The sequence below is a fragment of the Oreochromis niloticus genome, linkage group LG17 (genome assembly GCF_001858045.2).
Source record: "Oreochromis niloticus isolate F11D_XX linkage group LG17, O_niloticus_UMD_NMBU, whole genome shotgun sequence".
Lineage (NCBI taxonomy): Eukaryota > Metazoa > Chordata > Actinopteri > Cichliformes > Cichlidae > Oreochromis > Oreochromis niloticus.
Window position 1 is genome coordinate 21,890,018 of NC_031981.2, and position 20,163 is coordinate 21,910,180.

Here is a 20,163-nt window from a genome sequence, read left to right on the forward strand (position 1 = left end):
ACAAGAGCCAATGGGTCATAGTGGGTCACTGTTCCTGATGCTGACTTTTTAAAAGTTTTTTCACTCACTCCGACCTGGGGCCTCTCCCATGGGACTCTCTCTGAAACGTTCAAAAGTCATCCATGTGGAGATAAAATTAGCAAGAAGGGTTGTAATTGTAGTGTTGATAAGTAACCCAGGATGCAAATGTTGGGGGATAAAGAGATCGGGCAGTCCAGTATGTCTGATAAATGGTCTATAACTCCAAAAGTGCTGACAGGAGTGCAGTGCCAGATAGCACACTAACAGCTGTCTGTAGTTTTCTGTGTGCAGTGTATCCATGTGTGAGATTCCCTGAATCCTATTTTATATAGTTTTTCACCTGTGGGGCCTATTCTGTGGATAACATTATACTGTATATATGAGTCTATATCACCAATAGTTGATGTTTAAGTCGGTCCCAACATGGAACGCTGTAGAACTCCATAATTAACCTTAGTGTGTGAAGAGGACTTTACATTTACATGAACAGATTGGAGTCTATTAGAAAATTATTATACAAACCAATGCAGGCATTACATGTAATGACTACAGCATGCTCTGATCTTTCTAATGGGATATTATAGTCAACAGTATCGAACGGTTGCCTAGGGTCTAGCAGGACAAGCACAGAGATGAGTCCACTGTCAGAGGCCATAAGAAGATCATTTGTAACCTTCACTAAAGCTGTTTCTGTGCTGTGATGAGCTCTGAAACCTGACTGAAACTCTTCAAATAAGTCGTTCCTCTGCAGATGATCTGTTAGCTGTTTAACAACTGTCCACATGGCACAAGCAGTAGTCTGATATAAGACCCAGGGAATCATGCTAACTGTATTACATAGCTGTATTCTCATTGTCTATGGTTACTCATTAAGAAAAGGTTTGTAAGGCACATTGGGGAGCGATGTTAACTATTGGTCATATATGCTCATCAACCTCTTGTTTGGTACAGAAAAACTTAACTAAACTGAGATGTAAAATTAAAATAAAGTATTCTAAGTTGAACAATACTATTTGCAGTATAGACAAGATATTACAGGTAAAAAAACAGTCCATGAGTCATGAGGAGGAGTTTTAAGGTTTAATCCACCACAGGTAGGAATGGTTTTTCCTCCACACCCACAATGACCCTCTTATTAGATACAGCTGTTCAGTGAGGGTGTGGAGAAAAATGATAAGTGTTAGCAATAATGAAACAAAGACACGAGAGGCTGAGAGAAAGATACTGTCAAATGTTTAATCCATTCAGTACAGGCTGTTTATCTCAGTGCAAGTGCCAAAAACAACAATATGGAGCCGTGTTTGGTTTATGTACACATGTGAAGTTTGGCCGTGAGAAGCAGAGCGGTTTGAAGACAACAAACTGAAAACAATCGAACAAACAGCAGCAGAGAAACAAAAAAACAAACAAATGAAAACTGGACCCTTGGACAGACCGACTGAAAGGTAACACAGAGAGACAACCGTCGTTTTTCTTCATTTCAATCACCCACAAACACAAGTCAATGAGCAAAATTAATGGTATATATATTTATATTTATATATCTAAAGTGCATTATGGTACAAAAATATAGAAGGTCAGCAGCACCTCGATACATTTACAAAATAAATACACCATTCAGACAAAATAAATTACTGCAAAAAACTGAACATAATTGAAATTTTAAAAAGGGAAAAGCAAGGATTCACAAAGAGTAAAATCTGTCGCCCTGCCGAGCGCCAATAAGGTTTTTTTTCTTATCATATTCTGCTATCTACTCTGCTATATTTAGAATATTTACACACAATAAATATTTTCCAATTTCTTTCCAAACAATCACAGTTACAGAGTCTGTAATGTGAGCATTTAGGAGTCCACTCCGACCGTCCGAAGGTTTCTGCAACACAGAGACGGAGAAAAACAGGTGAATCAGGGTTTATTCACAGAGCTCTAACTGTCCGCCCTGTTTTTCAGACATCATCATCTCAGCTCCACAACACTGACACAGCACAGAGTCAGCGCACTGCTGCAGTATCTGCAGCTGTAACGCGGCACACACGTGTTCTGAAAACTCTCTAATCATGTGATCATGTTCTGAAAACCAGGTCAGCTGTTTGGACTCACCTTCGTCAGAGACTGACGGCGTTTTAATGCAGCGCCCTCTGCAGGCCGAGCAGAGACCTCCACTCCAGGTGGAGTCCGCTCCCCAGTTCATCCTCCAGCCTCCAGCCCAAAGAGCGTGCCCTCCTCTTCCTCTTTTCCCCTTCCCTCCTCTTCCCAGCCCTCGATTTCTTCTTCTTTTTGCCCGACATTTTAATCACGCCGTCTTTGTATGTCTGCGACTTGTTGGTCTCCTGTGGCAGGTTGGTGCCCTCCTCCTCCTCCAGCCGAAAGCTGATGGGGAGGTTCTTGGTGCCTCCGGGGGGTTTGGAGTGCAGGGTGCTGCCGGTGGTGCTGAGGTTGATTCCCAGGCCGACCCCCGGCACCCCGGCGTCGCTGCTGCTCCCGCCTCCCCCGGTGGTCCGCACAGGGAGGTCACGGATCTCTGCCGTGTGGACTTCGTCCAAAAGCGCCTTCAGGAGTAAAACACGCTCATGTTCCATCATCATCCGGCCTTTGTCGTGCATCAGCTGAGCGTGACTCACCGAGCGTTTCCTGAACAGAAGAAAGAGAGAAGGTTTGTTTACATGAAGCTTTTCATTCGAAAAGATTTTCAATCAAACAAAAACAACAACGTCCTTTTAAATGTTTCAGAGCTCATCTCTGCAGGTTTCTCCTTAAATAAAAACACCCTGAGGTGACTCTGGCTGGAATCAAAAGTGTTACCATCTACACCACAGGAAGCACTTCAAACTGAACCATGCAAAATAAAATAATATTTTTATTGTTGAAAAATTTGGTCTAATATTTGTTTTTACAGGCTTATTGATGAAGCTAAACACATGTGCATTATTGTGGGTTCCTCTCTGTTGTCCACATACTTTTGGCATTTTAGTGTTCACCTGACTGACCAGCAGAGGGCAGCACAGGCAAACAGTTTGAAATGAAGCAGAAACCGTATCCTTCTCCTTTATAAATGTGACGGCATTTCTTGAACACAGGTTTCGCTGCTGTCTTTCCTCTCCAGTTGTTTTTGGACAGCGCTGTTGCATCCATGCAGAGAAATGACCTGATTCATCAAACCACAGCCGTGCCGTTGCTTTCCAAGCCTTTTAAAAGTGATACAGAAGATCCCCGCCCTGCACGAGGAGGTCCAGGAGGGCTTTCTCTCCTTTTAGATGAACATGAGCGCAGCCAACGCTTTTCACTCTTCATCAGCGTGGATGTTAACCGGCACATTCGTGGCACTCAGACCCTTGAGGGATTACAAAAACTGCTGCCACAAACACTTCGTGCCAATTAAATGTGGTGGAGGAAAAAAAAAAGCTGCTGTGATTCTGAAATGAAGCTGCACATTCCTCCACACTGAAAAAGTGAGTCATAAAAAATCTATCGACTCTATTTTAGCTGAAAACCCATCAGAGGAGTCAGCAAAAACACCATGAGAGTTACGATCATTTAGGGTCAACTGCAGCAGCGCCACAGTTAAAACTCCACAGTTTGAAGAATGAAGGCCTAAAAAAATGAAGCTGCAGTTCCTCTGACGTCCAGCAGAGGCTCCAGCAGTGAGTTTACAGCCTGACACGGTGTGTCCGTGGATAATTTCGTCCTTCATAACACCTGTACCAGGGAGCACATATTTAAAACTCACCCGTTTAACTCAACTTTCATCTTAAAGCATCTTAAGCTTAAACTTTCATCCATCTTATTGATTTTAACAAGCAGTTTCATGCTGGTTTAACCAAACCACCAACACGCTGAATCCAAGCAGAGCCTGCACAATTTCACCTCCACAACATTAGTGAAGTTTCTCTCTTAAAGTTCATCAATTTTTTTTCAATACGAATCACAACGATGGCAGGCTGCTGTGTCGCAACACGGAGTAACAGCTGATTTAGGTTTACAAGTTGACCGACACCATCGTCAGGATTTATGCTTTCCATGGTGCGTTAGGGTAAATGGACCCGTTTCCACTCAGCTGATCACTCATACCACTCAAAGACTCACACACACACACACACACACACACACACATTCATACAGCGCTTTTATCTATGTCTCTTGCTTTCTCTTGTTTTGCCCCTCAGGTTTTTGACCTCACATCCCCTGCAGCACCTCCTGTGAGCTCTATGCAGGACTATGCTGACATGTGTGAGTCCTCATACAGAGGCTATGATAATTACTCAGTCTCAGTTCGAGGATGCATCCCCTGTTACAGCACAGAGGTATAATCTCAAAAATGCTGAAACTTGTTAAGTTTTATAAATCAAAGATCTGCAAAGCTGTGAGGGATTCAGGCTTTGCTGCAATGTTGCTTTACTGCGAGTCTCTGAGACACGGGTCGATGGCTGCACACTGCTGAGCGCCAACGCCGCCCAGACACTTCAGGTGTGTGAGCACACAAACAGCTTCAGATACCGGAGGTTCCCATGATGCCCTCCTCCTCCTCCTGCTTCATAGAGCAAACTGAGTAAGTGAAGCCTGATGACTGAGCTGCCGCTTCTCATTCAGCTTTTCCTGCTGAATAATAAAAATATCCAGAGCAGAACACACAGGCGGCCTCAACAGCAGCTTGTGTTTATATGCATACAGATATTTCCTGTAAATCGCCGCCTTTGAAAGCCGATCTGGTTCTGTTTTACCTTTAATAACAGTCACATCAAACACTCCACAGAGAGGAGGAGGAGCGGGAAAACAGGCCGGGACATCCTGCAGTGGCAGCGCTCCAGCGCCCCCGTCCTCAGCCTGCCGGCTCTTAATTGTTTCTCTCTGTGGGAGACGAGTGAAAGACGAGTGTTTCCTAAAGGCAGCGGCGAGTGGTTAGAGATGATTCACGACCCTGATGGCTGACGGTACCGGGCCGCTCTGATTCTGATGAATCTTTCTGATGTTACGACACCTTTTAAAAGAAATTTGCAACTTTTTTTTGTCCGGCAAATAAAACACTAGAATTATTCCTGCATTAGCCCAAAAACAACCACACCACAAGACACCCAGAAAAAAAAATGAAGAATACCACAAAATCCTGACAGTCATTGTTATTATTATTATTATCATTATTTTTATTATTATGATTGTTATTGGCTCCAGATTTAAAGGCACTTTTTTTAATCACTCGCTGCAGATTTTAACTAAAACTTTCACCACTAGGGGGCAGCGCTAGCTGAGACGTGTTCGCCCTTTTTAGTCGCGCTCTGGGTTCACCAATAGTTGTTGCTTTTACTCTGTGACCGATTTAACAGTTAAAGTTTAAATTTAATCACTGCGCCATCTCCTGATTCAAAACAGTATTACAAGAAAAGCTCCAGTTTGACTTTGTTAAGATCTCTAAAATCAACAAAGAAATGCTTTGCACATAAAGTCAGCGCAGTCGAGAGGTCATTACGTCGACCCGGTGATTAAAAACGAAATAGTTTTAAGTTTAAAAGATTTGAAATACCTTGAAACAAATTAATGTGCAATCATTCATTTGTTAACGTGTAACTCCTTAACAGAAAAAATGAGACATATCTTTCATAAAACTGCTTTATGACTACCTAAAGTTCACGTTTGACAGCCTGAGAAGCACAAATTAAACATGAAAAACCATGAAAATTTATATTTTTTTAGTATTAAAGAAAACATACTGAACTACAATCAGGTCTACGGAAAACAGGGTCAGAGGTCAATAGCTCCCACCGCTGGCTGATTTTTGATCTCTTCACTGCGCTCTTGTTTTTCTTTCCACCCAGGTAGCGTGAACCCCGTCCCCCCAAAAATCCCATTAGGTACATATCACACACGGCGAGGGAAATGTCTGGAGCCCGTTAAGGAAAAGCCGGAGCTCTGAATCACTCCGCTCTCCTCCTCCTCCTCCTTCAGCGTCGGCTCAGAGCATCCTCCCAACGCTTACATCCAAAAACCATCTCAGCGATATGATCTTTCCAAAGTGGAAAAAAAGCTCCTGAAGTGTGTTTAAAATTCTGGCCGAGCAGCGTGAAGGAGCATTTATTCTGCTTGGCATCAAACAGCTGAGCAGGTTTGGTTTGGTCCCAAGCCGAGCCGAACATCAGCATTATTCATCCAGCTCACTCCCAAACGCTCTGAGAGGACAGCGAGGGAGGTCGGAGGGGTTTATCGCACCGAGATGGTCTCTGCTCAGGGTAAACATACAGGTGGGCGAGGGCTAACTAAACACAAACGAGCACATTTTCCAGCCTGCAGCTCACCCACCGTGATGAGGCGAGCTGCTGGAAGCACATGAAAAGACTCAAAAATGAAATCCAGACTTACATTCTGCTGCTCAGGGCATCAATCGGCCGTCCAAAGTGCGGCACCGGAGAGCAGAGCAAGAAGACAGCAAAGCACCACTGCTGCAGGACTGTCCTGGAGAAGAACATTGTTTCTGCAAAGAGAAGAAACAAGAAAGTCATCTCTCTCATTTCACCAAACAGTAGTTTAACCCAAACACGAGAAGAAAAGTTCACAGGAAACTTACGTTCCCACAGCAGCACAGAAACAGAAAAACACAGAAAACGAGTCCTTTCTCAAACTGTCTCAGGAGAAAATCCAGGTGATGACACCTTTAGGGGAAAAAAGCAATCCCGACAAGCTAAAACTCATCCAGCAGCTCCTCTTTGGTTTGTTCCCAGTTTAAAGCCTCCTCACAGAGTGAGCAGGGAGGTCATCCAGCTGCAGCTCCAGCGGTTAAAGGTGAGCCCGACTGCAGTGCTGCAGGTCGCTCTGATGGGAGCGTTTGTTGCATGCTGCCTGAGAGCTGCTGCAGGTCAGAGACGGGAAAGGGGAGGACTTGTTAACAGAGAGGAGGGCCTCCTCACGCCTCCTTCAGGGAGGGGAGCAGAGGAGGAAACATGGCAGGAAGGTGGCGCTCGAGCAGCAACAAAAGCAAGAACCACAGCTGGAGCTACGGAGGTCAGTTAGTGCCAACAGCACAGAATCTGAGGCCACAGACGGCAGCACATACTTCATAAAGTCAGTCATTCCTGCAGCTGCATGTCAGCCTTTCACACTGTCACTGCACAGTTATCAAGGTCTAAATCATCACAACAAGGATATTGTTGTGATGTAAAAAACATGAACGACATTTAAACTCATTTTTAAAGCAACTTTTTATAACTTCAGACACCAGTGTATATATTCTGTGTCTAATGTAAGCTAATGTAAGTGTTGCTCACTGAGAAAATAAACATCACATCTTTTGGATTTTAGTGGAAAATCAGCCCACACCCTACTCGGCATCATTTAATCACTAAATGATTAATTAATTTAACTTTTTATTAAATAATAAAAAAGTTATGTCAACCCCTCACAAAGCTCTTAATATTCACCCGGTTTTCTGTATGACATCATAGCAGGAATATCTTTGTTAGGCCATCAGAGGCACATGAGCCCACCACATGTTCTTCAAACCCTCCACATGTGAGGGGCAGCCAGTCAGAAAAACTGAAAGCAGAACATGTATTTTTTTAAATTGGTTTTCTTCAGTGCTGATCACGGCTCGACTGTGATTCCCTTTTATTAAATCTCAATATTCAGTTCAGTAAAACCGAAAGTGAAGTCTGTGATATCAGGCGATGGCAGCGTCGCTGTGCCTGAACTTGGTGATGGTTTGTGAGTGATGCACACTGACAGCGGGTGTCAGCAGCGACTGTGAGCCATCACTGGCCTTTAGATTCGAGGAGTTAGGTGGTTTGTCTCAGGTACGATGCCTCTGAGGACAAAATCAAAGGAGGGTGATGAGGTCTGGCAGGTTCAGCCCTGACCTGTCAGTGCAGCGAGGACGTGCACAGAAAACAAAACATGTGTATGAAGACACTGCAGATCAGGACATTTTGAAACTATGAAGAAAGTTGAGCGGTCCATTATTGTTTCATATTGTTGTGAGTGAGACGTGAGAGTTTACTTTAACAAGTATGCAAAACTGTACTTTCATCTATCTTAATCTGCAAATGGGATGTAATTAAATTACATACATTTTGATAACATTTCACTGTAAAGTTCATTAACTTTTAATTCTAATATTTCATGGGCTGACTTGTTCATAAGAGTAGAAAGGGAAAGTTTAACAACCTTAAAGTTACGTAAAATAAAGATAAAAATCCTGGAAAAGTTCAGATTCATCTGTATTTAGTGTAGCTCTGCATTAGCTCCATACGCTGTGCGGGAGGAGAGCTTACATAAGAGCGATGACAGTGTTGGTGGTCTGAGGCTGTTTGATCCTCACACATGAGGAATGTTTCCAGCTGAGTCGTATTTAACGTGATTAGATCAGATTAGATCAGATTCCTGTAATCAGGTGTAGAGATCAACGTGTGGGGACGGAGCTGCTGACAGAAATGATTCAGTTTAATTACAACAGATCAGATTTATAAGTCGGGAGAAAGCGAACATGCAAATATGAGACTTACACTCTGGAAACAATACACTTCTGTATTTTAAAGCCTACTGAAGCAGCTGGTTTCCATCATGATGTTAAAAAAAACACTCATAGTAACTCCATGGATAGACTGTATGTGAAAGATGGACATAGCCACCTAGCAGTTTCTAGACTCCATTTCGAAGCGTCACCAAGGTTAAAAATAAAACAGTCACAGAGGATTTCTACCCAGGAAACAGTGTGAATCATAGTCTGTTGAGTGTACACTCTCCATAAAGCTAGGCTCTAGTGAGATTTGAACTCACGACCCCTGGTTTACAAGACCAGTGCTCTAACCCCTGAGCTATGGAGCCTGGTATGCAAGGTGAAGCTCCACCCACCACACCTGGCCAGCACTCAGGTGAGAGGCCTCCCTCTCATGAAGTCTGTGAGCTTCTAAGATTTTGGGACATGCACAAGAGCTAAAGCAACACAAAAGTGAAGTTTAAACTGATGTTTCAAAATACATGTCCCACATTGTATTAACTACTTAAGTTAGTTGAATTTGACCTCAAACTTCAGTTTTTGTTTTTTTTATGATTTTTAGACATTATGACCTCATTAAGCTAGTCTGAGAATTGGCTACACTGCCACTCAAGCTCTAAGAACAACCTTTAAGAAAAGCCATTAAAACTGTTAATATTTGTGACATATTAGCAATTTCTTTGTTTTTTTAGACATGGTAGGTTTTTATTTTTCAAATCTGATGAGCCAAAATGAAGTAATGAATTTTGAATTCTATTGAATGTTTGGCTGAGGAGTTACAGCTAAAACAGGCGGCACGTCATCCTGAAAGCAGAAGAAATTTTTTATAATTTGTGGATTGAACAGTTGGCGGCACGGTGGCACGGTGGTTAGCACTGTTGCCCCACAGCAAGAAGGTCCTGAGTTCAATTCCACCATCAGGCCGGGGTCTTTCTGTGTGGAGTTTGCATGTTCTCCCTGTGTTTGCGTGGGTTCCCTCCGGGTACTCCGGCTTCCTCCCACCGTCCAAAGACATGCAGTTTGAGGAGATAGGTTAATTGGATACTCCAAATTGTCACCAGGTGTGAATGTGAGCGTGAATGGTTGTCTGTCCCTGTGTGTTGGCCCTGCGACAGACTGGCGACCTGTCCAGGGTGTACCCTGCCTCTTGCCCTATGACAGCTGGGATAGGCTCCAGCGACCCTGGAAAGGATAAGCGGAAGCGAATGGATGGATTGAACGGCATATTTGTTTAAAAAAAGCTTTGAGTAACGATGTCTTGCAAAAACACCAGATTTAAATGTTTTATTTAATTTTGTCCGAGAAATGTGCATAACACACCTGATGTAAGCTGAATTTATACTTTTAACTGCTGCTTTTAAAAAAAAAATTCATTTAATCTATGAAATACATTAACAGTGCAGTTTTGCAGTGAAACAGATAAATGTTCTGATCACTGAGAAAACTAACAGACCTGTTTTACTCAGTATGTAAACATTAAATGATCAGAATACAAATCTTTACATCAAACTTCTGGCTTCAAGTGGAGCCCCCAAGTTTCCTAAGTTAACCCCCACATACGTGAGAGCAAACAAGAGTAAGTCAGACAAACACGGCGGGCAGCAGCACCATCGCCCTTCCCCGCTCTGACTGACACTCGTTGAAATATCAGCAATGTGTTCCAGCTGTCGCTTCCCACAATTAAGACCAGATCTCACAGAAAAACGCAGTCCAGCACACACTCAGCGGGTCTTATCTCTGCGGCGGGGAAATCACTGGTGGGAAAAAATGTTTACTCAAGCATGTGGCACCGACATTTTGCATGTTTGAAGCTGAGATTTATGTGCAATTGTACAAGTTTTTATAACCTAGCGCCATGGAAACGCTAGGTTCGAAGCATGATTAGAAACAATAGACGGGAGATTGATGTTACTGACGTTTCAGCCAACTGACGTCTGAGTGCACACAAACATTTCTTGGCTTTCTCTTCAGGAATGTGAGCACCGATTCCCAAACAGGAGTTCCACTTAGATATAATTACAGTTTATAAATTATCCTTCATTGTAGCATGAATCCACCAACAGCATCAAAACCACATGATCTACACTACTGTGCAAAAGTCTTAAGCCACCCCTCATTTCTGTCTATTTCTTTGAGCCAGACTTTGTGAATTTTTTTTTTTTATTTTTTTTTTTTATTTCTTTAGCATTACTTCTCCAGGCTTTTACAGTTCTTCTTTGGACTCTGGCTGCTTTTCGACTCATTTCAAGTCCAGTCCTTGTACTGATGATTTTCAGAGGAATGATTTTTTTTTTTTTTTTTTGTTAAGCCCACTAAATCTGATTCTTATTTCTTCCCATTTCTTTAGCTGAATCTGTGAAAAATGCCAACGATAACACAGTTTGACAGAAAAGTGTATTTTTGCATAAATGAGGTGATTCCCAAAGAGCTGTTAGCTAAAAACCTAGCATATGTCAGCACGGTGTGAAGTGTCAGTTTAAAAAAGGGAGGAAACTGGACAAGTGAAGGACAAAAAAAAAAAAAGAGTGTGCGGCCTCAAAGACTTTCTACAGCAGATGACCGATATCTGAAAGTCATGTCAAGAAGAAAGAGGAAAACATCCAGCGAAGACCTCAGAGATGCATTTGGGCCATCAGCTGATCAATCCATGTGCGAGAGGTATAATAGTGAGTTCTCTAAAGTCAAAATCCAAACTGCATGTAGCCACTGTGATAAAACACAAGGGTTTCTAAGCTTCATTTTCACATCTCAATGTTAGCATTTTAGCCTTCACTAGATTGTTTTTTTGGAGACAGAAGCGTCCATGCTGACCTGTTTACAGATGGCCTAATACTTGAGAGTGTTCAGGCTCTCTGCACAGCAAACACCTCACTGAGCATGTGCCAGAAAAGTAAACGGACGCTGGTTTCTGTAACTCCTGATGTTTGTCCTGCACTCCTTCCTCCTCCTTCTCTTTTAGATGTTTCTTCTCTTGTCCAGCCAAACAGATATGAATAAATAAAGCTAAAACATCCTAGCTGGACCCTCCTTGAGTTACATGCAGACTCTGCCTTGGCTGGCTTTCTGTATTTAAAGAGCTGGACCTGGGTTTATGTTGGGACAGCTTTAATCAGTGTACCAGCTAACCCGAGCCTTCATCAGCTCCTCTAAGCATAAAGAGCAGCATGAAAGGTGAAGATTAGCCCACCGTGCGCTCTGAAAATGTTTAGCTAACATCACTGACGGCCTCCTGGAGTTTCAGAAGGGCTGTGCTCCTCCTTCGTGCACATATAGATATTTATCAGGGGTTCCCTGCAGCACGGACTCTGAGTCTAAGGCAACTGGTGCAGTTGAGTCAGGCTGTGTTTTCAATTTACCCAATTATCTCAAACATTTTGGCTTGGCGACTGTGGTCTATTGATGCGTCCTTGATTTTTACCCAGAAATAGCAGCTTCACTGTAAAGGTCACTGCATGAACATGAGAAGCACACAATGAACACATTATTTGTTAAACCTGCAGGCTGCCAACATGAGCCCTGGACGCGGTGATGCAACAGAGCTTTCTGCTGCGCTTTTCATTCATTAGTGATCATAAACAGAATCCATTGTTCCCTCCCCAGTCACTGCTCGCAGTATAAAACAAGTCAACATTTGATGGTGAATGATTAATGCCAGAGGGAATCAGGGGAGTCGTTTTCCCCACAGTTTGTCTGCAAATTAGTCGAGTTCCTTCCAGTTTATGAGCTCCTCAGGTTGGAGCTGATTCAGGAACATGAAGTCCAGCAGATCCTCTTTACACCAGAGGACAAATGGAGGAATGCCGTGGGTCTGTGGCGGGAAACACGACCTGTCCATGTCCCTCCTCCTCCTCCAGAGGCTGGAAAGAAAGCTCTCATGTGCTTTTGGCCTGTGAAAGCCACTTTACCTGCATGTAAACAGGTACAAGGAAAAAAAAGTCTTTTCCTGGCAGCGAGCAGCCTGTGGGGTCTGAGCCAGGAAAGCTGTTTTACATTCACAGAAAATTGCTGGGTTTTGGCAGAGCACCACATACACAAAACAAATGTCCGCTTTTAATCTGTGCGACGGCGCCCCCGCCTCCCCTGCCTCTCTGCTTTTGAAAACAATTCTACACACAAAGCCATGTACTGTTGGCATGCACCCCCATCCATGGCCCTGACTCCCTCCTGAGAGCCCCTGCGTCTCCTATAAGTCGTCACAACACGGTCAGGTAAGGGGTGTCTAAGGAGATGCTCAACAGAAAACCTGCCACAACACTGAGGAAACATTTGGACTTTGCTAGAGTAGCTTTGTATGGTTCACAGCTCAAAGTAATCCTTCTTTATCTCACATCGGGCCTTGGTGCAGCCCAGTGGCTCTCCTGTCTCTTTAAAACAACTTTCTTCCACCCAAACTCTGATAAGCACGCTGTGAATTTCCAATCGTGTCAGCTGGTCATGAGGTCGGGGTGGGGAGTAGAAAACTCTGGGAATCTCTCTGCAGCAGCTCTCATAGTCAAGGAATTACTGTTTGTGGTTGGACCACGGTGGTGGAGCATGTGTTCCTGTGGTGGGCGTGGGTTGTATAAAGTGAATGAGAGTAAAACAAGAGGGTGGGAGGCTGAGAGTTTCTGTCCATCCAAATACAAACTGTACATTCCTGAATTCCTCCGGTCAAACATGTCACCGCTGAGCGAGGACGGGGCCGCGAGGAGGAGGAGGTAAGCCAGAGGTCAAAATGAGAGCGAGGGGAAGGCCACCCCTGAGCGAGGGAGAGGGAGTGACTACTCCTGGTCTCTTCATCATCGCTCAGTCATCTTCATCCATCACCCTTCCCCGCGGCCTCCAGTCCTCACGGCAAAAACTCCTTTGTGATTTAGGGCGAGTCTTACAGCTACCATCGCGCAAGTGCCATCACGTCTGTTCAGAGTGTGAGGCCAACAGTTCCAGCAGTGTTCATGCCTCACTTCAAGGTGGAATAATCACAAATACACACTTGTTCCAGTCAGCTGCACGACATTACACAGCAGCACAAAAATAACTCAGTCAAACTTATTCATATGTTATTAATGCACAACACCAGCTGTAATGTTACACCACCCACCAGTAACCAGGACTGCAACCCAGAAACACCACCCGCCAGTGATGTCAGTCATAAGAAGAACAGCTCCATAATATTTTACTATTTTACTATTCACTATCTATGATATTTTTGACATTTTCTATTTTATTATTACAAACAATACATGCACAGTAGTGACTTGGTATGAAGATTGTTTTGTAGTAAGCTAATAAATAACCTGGTGATGTAAAAAAGAAAGAAGGCTGCTGCGACTAGCACTGTTAGAGCTAGCCACTCTCCACAAACTGATAGCAACACCTAAATCACAAGAACAAGTGCAACAGACTCAAATTAGCAACACAGTCTTTCACTACTTTAAACTACATAGATATGTGTAATTATTTCCATTCAACAGATTGTCTGAAGCTAATGTTAGCATTAGCGGTACTATGTTGCTATTATATTTGGATGATATGCGCTTGTAGAAAAACAATCTAGAAAATTAGATTTGCCATCTATTAAAAGCAATAAAATAATTTTTAACGTACAAAGAAGAATATACGGGTAGTTGGGTTGTGTAACCACACTGGGTAAAAGCTGCCCCCTTGTGTTGAAAGTTTAAATTTTCCTCGTGTTTTTTTTTTTTTACATAAAGTACCCCTACAGAGTGATTTTAATCAGATTTAAATTATGGCAGAATATTTATTCTATGTCATCTACATTTTGATTTTTTTATATAAACCTTGTGAAAAAATGCAATTGTTTCTTTTTCAGTTATTTTTCCTGCCTGCTGGATGTCCGTGGGGTTGCTGCTCTATGTTAGCTGTTTAACTGGGCACGAGTAGCCACCACAGTTGGTTTTAATATTCCCCTAGACTGCCACTTTCTTTGTCGTCATGTAACAGCTGGATCCTGAAATATTCTAAAGACATTAAGTGAAGTTAGTATGTTTTTATAAAGGCTCCTCTGCACTAATGTACAGTTTATGCAGGATAGTTTCATATGTGTCAGGACTGATAAGTTCTTATAGTTTTTACAGAGTTGTGCTGTTGATTCTTTATAAAAATACATGGCATGGGTGTAGTCTGTGTGGTTCTGTGAGTGATAGAAAGGCTTGAACGAAGTCTGCAGTGGTAATGTTGTAGGCAAAGAGAGCAGTGTTCCTCAGTTGGCTTTGTTAATCGAAGCCAACTGCCTGTTTTCACTGATGTGTCATCTAAACTCCCAACAGGAGCCAGCAACTTAAAAAAAACGATATCATACGTCAGCACAAGTAACTGAAGAGGAAGAGCAACGCTCAGCAGAAGTCATTCCTGCAGTTCTCTGGCATTAACTCTCAGCAGGATGAATGTTAGAGCAGCATAGAGCTCCGAACACCAGCATCATGGAGAGACCAGGGGAAGGCGCCTGCTGTCTGCCTCTCAGGCTCTTAGGGTGACTTTTGCAGATGTCCCCACATGGGTGTGCATAATCTGCTGGTGTGTCACTCTTGGATCCCACCAAGGCAATCAAGTCCCTACACTCAATTAGATCTGATTATGGTTAGTGCTGCACTGCCAGCAAACTGGATTAGAATATGGAGAGGACAGAAAGTGGTTTTGAGAAGTTTTGACTTGCTAAACAGTCTTTATGGGTTTGGGCTTGTGATTAGATTAGCATTTAAAGGGAGACACTGAAGGTATTTGACTCTCTAAAGCAGTCTTTAGTACCAAACTGTGCTGTCTGTGAATATGTCTATGATAACAGGACCACCTGCTTGTATTTAGTTTGGATTACAGGAAGGATGAATCACTATCAGCAATTCTCAGACATTAGGATCCAGCAGCAAACAAGCTAACCCCACAAAACAGAAAACATTTCCTCCTGAATAGTAACAAACAGGCTAACTGTAAAAAAAAAACCCTTAAGAATCCATTAAAACAAACTCATTAGTGATGCATTGTAGTGATCGATCATGAGCACCACAGAGACATGACATAACAACCTAACTAAAAACCACAAAGAGCATAAAGAATAGACATAACTTCCAGGTCAGAAACGTAAAGCCTGTGCAGAAATGCCTTTAACCTGCTTTCTATCTTAAGGCCACCAGATGCTGAACGCTGTGGCTGCTGTTACACCCCTCTGCAACCCCTATTCTTTTTGCAGTGGCCGTGCAAGAGCCTGCAGGTGTTGCCTGGGCTGAATTGACCAGTGAGGTGTTGATAAAGACATGTCTGATACAGACTTCGGAGAGGCACACCAGTTTTTGTCTTTATGCTCTATGCAATACAAACTATTTTAGCAAAAGTAAAATAAAAACTATGCTTTTTGAAACTTTGATGTCAGTTTATGTTGCGGCATGTTTATATCATAACATAAAATGGGGGCTCATCCAGGATATTTTGGACTCTATTTTGGATATTTTTGTAAACATTAAGAAAAACAAAAATTTTGTTTTTTTTCATTGGGTGAGTGATGGTTACAGTGTTCACTGTGATTGAGCAAACTCTCATTAGTTGATATGTTTCAGGCATCGAAGCACTTGTTTGTTGTTTTCCTTTATTGTTTAAGTTTATCATGTTTGGTGGTTTTCTTGGGGTATGCTTCAGAGTTTGGTGGACTACATCCCTGGTCTGCTGCCTGCTCTCAAGTTTTCATTTAAAGTTTCCTTGAGCCGGGTACTCCACTGAAGAGTAGGTAGGTAAAGTTTTTTGTTGATGGTGTATTTGGGAGTTGCTCAAAGTAAACCAGTGGCACTAACTCTGCAGGAAATAGAGATCAGGTTGAGAACACTCATTATTTATGGTCCTATGGTTGAAGCCGGTGGGCCTTATGTTGAATTGGCATATAGTATGTAGTTGTAGCCATGTGTGTTGATCTAGTACACCAGTGTTGATGGATGCTAAATGATGAGGTGATTGCATTGTGCTATTACCTTTAGTGCTGTGGAGAATCTAGCTACTTTTGTTGGATCACTTGTGAGTGCTGTTGGCCAGGTGATGGAAATAACACTTTGTGGTGCTGAGCCACTCTTGTCGAGATCACTGTGTAGAAATGGCTCTCCATTTGTAGTTGGTTGCTAGTATGCTCCCCAATTGGTTGCGGCAGATGGCCGCCCCTCCCTGGGCCTGATTCTGCTGAAGGCTTTTTCCTGTTAAAAGGGACTTTTTTTCTTCCTACTGTCACCAAAGGGCTTGCTCATAGGGGGTCATATGATTGTTGGGTTTTCTCTGTTATATTATTGTCTATCTGTCTTAAACTATAAAGCTTGTTACCCACACCTGGTGAGGTGTGGATAAAGACCTGGGTGAGGCTGACTTTGGAGAGGCACACCAGTTTTTCTCTTTATGGTCTTTGTGGTACCAACTATTTTAGCAATAGTAATATAAAACCTGTTTTTTTTCCTAAACTTTTGTGTCAGTCTCCACATTTATGTTGCGGCTTTTGAGCCGGCTCATAACACTGCAAAAAGACTTCTGGTCCTGTCAAAGTACAGTATATAAGGAAAAGAGCTCTGACTTCGAACCTTACTAAGCTTAAGGACTCTGTCACGCAGTTTGGATCATACTGAACAAAAAATAAAATCTATTTTATAGATCCTGGTCATACCGATTTTCAGAATGGAGGATAAACTGCATGCTCATTGGCTAGCGACAAATTGTTAGCCAATGAATGGTCTGTTTTACAAACAGACCAACCCATCTCATCATATCCAAATTTTTGCAGTCAAGATGGTGATGGCACAAAGCTCATCGAGATTTCAAAACTCCGCTTCAGAAATTAAATGATGAGGTTATTTTTTTTACTTTTGTTTTGTCCTTGACCTGAGTATGAAAATAATGTCAAACCAAATAATTTAAAAGAAGACTCTTCACTTTTCATTTTAAATATCACGCTGAAAAACACCAAAACACTTTTACAACATTTAAGTTTTCATTAATAGTTAATACCAGAAAATAACAACTAAAGGCTAATGAGCTAAAGGCTTTTTCTTTTTCGGGGGAAACCAGAATTTTTTAAAACCTTTTTTCTCATTCAAAGTGATAAAAAGCATATCTCAAATACAGAAGTAATACAGGGCGATCGTGGCTCAAGAGTTGGGAGTTCGCCTTGTAATCGGAAGGTTGCCGGTTCGAGCCCCAGCTCGGACAGTCTCGGTCGTTGTGTCTTTGGGCAAGACACTTCACCCGTTGCCTACTGGTGGTGGTCAGAGGGCCCGGTGGCGCCAGTGTCCGGCAGCCTCGCCTCTGTCAGTGCGCCCCAGGGTGGCTGTGGCTACTATGTAGCTTGCCATCACCAGTGTGTGAATGTGTGTGTGAATGGGTGGATGTCTGGATATGTAAAGCGCTTTGGGGTCCTTAGGGACTAGTAAAGCGCTATATAAATACAGGCCATTTACAGGCCATGAGTCAAATAAAATAACAAATATAGAATTAAAGCTGTTCTGAGACTGCAGCATGCAAGCTAACAGAAAATCTTTTGGTGAGGCATCTGTAGACAGTATAAAACATGCACATAGGTAATTCAAACTTCTCATCACTGGCAAAAGAGTTCTTATAGAAACAGAAATATGCAGTCCTAATATGAAAGTTTTTCCTGTGTGCTATGGTTACTGTTTGGTGGGAAGTCTGAAAATGTTAATAAGTAAGAAAATAAATTCCATGTTTCTCAGAAGTGGAATAACATATCTTTGACTCATGTGCCAGTCACCTTTAGTTGCAAACCAGGTTTTCCCTGGAATTCACATACAGTGCTGTGTTGTGCAGTAAAACATAAATAATATGACAAGAAAAGCATAACATGAGAATCGGATAGGAGTCATTCTTCGGAGAAAAGCTAATGTTCCTTTTCTCTGATTCACAGGATGAGGAAGGACACGAGTCTGGGACTGTGACGGGAGCACAGTAGAAAAATATCCACTCCCTTCAGTCTTTCCTTTAGTGGTGGATCATTTTAAAGCCTCCTTGTATCTAACAGCTATTTTATAGTTTAAACTGATGGTGACAGCATTTCTTCTCAATGAACACAAAAACCCTGCATTATCTTTCTGCTATGTTCTGTAAAATCAGATATTGCTCTAATGTTAGCTATGATTTCTGACAGATTTTCATACACAAAATGACCACCACCTCTTCCTTACACGGACTACATTTATATTTCATATATAGTTGGTAGTTAGTAGCTGTCTAGTCTATTCAGACTGGTACCTGTTACAGCACGCATGCTCCATTGTCCCTACTATGCTCAGTGTCACATTTTTGTACTTAGAAAAATAAATAAAAAAATGCTACATGGATGTAATAAAGTCACCAATAAACACAATAACCATGCTAATATTTAAATCTTTCCAATTTCTGTACAAACGGTACAGTCTTTTGTCCTTTAAACTGCACCTCAGCATGCCAACACACTCAAAACTTTGTCCAAACAGGTTCTCTCAGTTCTAAAAGACCCAATCTTGACCCTATCAGACCGACTCAGGGGCAATAATCAGTGCTATTGGTTCTGGGTCAAATTTTAATTGTTTTTATTACGCTTTGTTCTCTTTGGACCTGGATAATTTGCCATCAGAGTCATCTCTTTCAAATAAATGTAACATCCACCTGGTCATTCGTCTAGATTTACAGGTAGGAGCAGGATTACGTTTAGTTTTAGTCATATATATAAAAATGGATGGATCAGTAAATAAATATGAAGATGTTAGCTTATAATACATTTCTAAATAAGTGTCATAAATAAATTTTTGCATTATATTATTTTCTGTTAAAAGCTATTCTATAGTTCTATACAAAGATTTGGACATTAACCTAACTTCAACTCCAACCCTAATCCCAATTTGCTGTTCAGAAATGTGGTGGATAAGACAGAATTGTCTTTCTATGAAGGACTACTCTGCAGACTGAAGCACAAACCCAACATCTTGGTTACTTTACTCTGTTCAAAGTCGTCTCCCTCCTTCTGTGCACATATGACAACAATTAATTGTTTTGCATTTTGTACTCACCAGTTTTAGAGTTCCTGTCTTCTTCTGATTACGAATCCAATGAGGAGTTGTAAAGAAAATCAAAATTTCCTCACTCCTCTTGTCATTAGGGGTGTTCCTCTGAAGAGAGAGGAAGGTTTGTCGGCGTCTGCCGGAGTGTTTCTGCTCCTGAAGGTTTGCAAAGCCTTATAAATAAGGTTAAGCCCTCCTGATGACATCATATGCCGGTCACTGCCATCATCACCGCCTCATGGTAGCAGCAGAAGCCATAAGGCTGCATATATAATTAGATGGATGAACTTACTCACTCTATCTGCTCTGCGCTCCTCCCACATCCCTTCAGTTTAACAGAGGAAACACAAGACACCACAACTTCACTTCAATTCAGAGTCAGAACTAATGACACATGTGAGCGCTCCTTGTTGTGTTTGGTTCCCGGCCAGTAAATTTGGTTTCTTCTACCAGTTGTGGTTGTTTTACTCTTGCTTTGTTAAAAATTTCAGTGTTTTTTACTTTTCTGCACGTCACTGAGGCGTGCCAATAAAACCTACAACCTTAAAAATATTATTCTTTCACCTTCTTAACCTTTACTTAGGCAGATTAATGTGATAATTTAACAACCAGTCATGAAAACAGAATTGAGACAGACCAGCCGAGGTG

General features: G+C 42.1%; 1 protein-coding gene and 1 non-coding gene across 3 annotated transcripts; both read right to left on the bottom strand.

Annotated features, from left to right (window-relative positions):
* Nucleotides 1-1,243: 1,243 nt before the first annotated feature.
* LOC100694874 (parathyroid hormone-related protein) lies at nucleotides 1,244-19,663 on the bottom strand. Of its 2 annotated transcripts, none has more exons than XM_003448785.4 (4): nucleotides 19,525-19,663; nucleotides 6,373-6,484; nucleotides 2,125-2,655; nucleotides 1,244-1,897 (listed from the first exon to the last, which is right to left on the bottom strand). In XM_003448785.4, exons 2-3 carry the CDS (start codon nucleotides 6,477-6,479, stop codon nucleotides 2,148-2,150), a joined length of 615 nt encoding a protein of 204 aa, XP_003448833.1. In that variant the 5' UTR covers nucleotides 6,480-6,484; nucleotides 19,525-19,663; the 3' UTR covers nucleotides 1,244-1,897; nucleotides 2,125-2,147. The 2 variants fall into 2 exon arrangements, with proteins under 2 accessions (XP_003448833.1, XP_005475809.1); XM_005475752.3 differs by lacking the exon at nucleotides 19,525-19,663 and adding an exon at nucleotides 6,578-6,848.
* trnat-ugu (transfer RNA threonine (anticodon UGU)) lies at nucleotides 8,757-8,829 on the bottom strand. The gene has a single exon. It is a non-coding gene; the product is annotated as a tRNA-Thr (tRNA).
* Nucleotides 19,664-20,163: the final 500 nt, after the last annotated feature.

What these genes read in the sequence shown, in the direction of transcription:
- LOC100694874 (XM_003448785.4), bottom strand. Translation starts at nt 6,479, where the DNA reads ATGTTCTTCTCCAGGACAGTCCTGCAGCAGTGGTGCTTTGCTGTCTTC. An exon ending in GATGCCCTGAGCAGCAGAAT is followed by an intron (nt 2,656 to 6,372) that starts GTAAGTCTGGAT and finishes TCTTCTGTTCAG; the next exon opens with GAAACGCTCGGTGAGTCACG.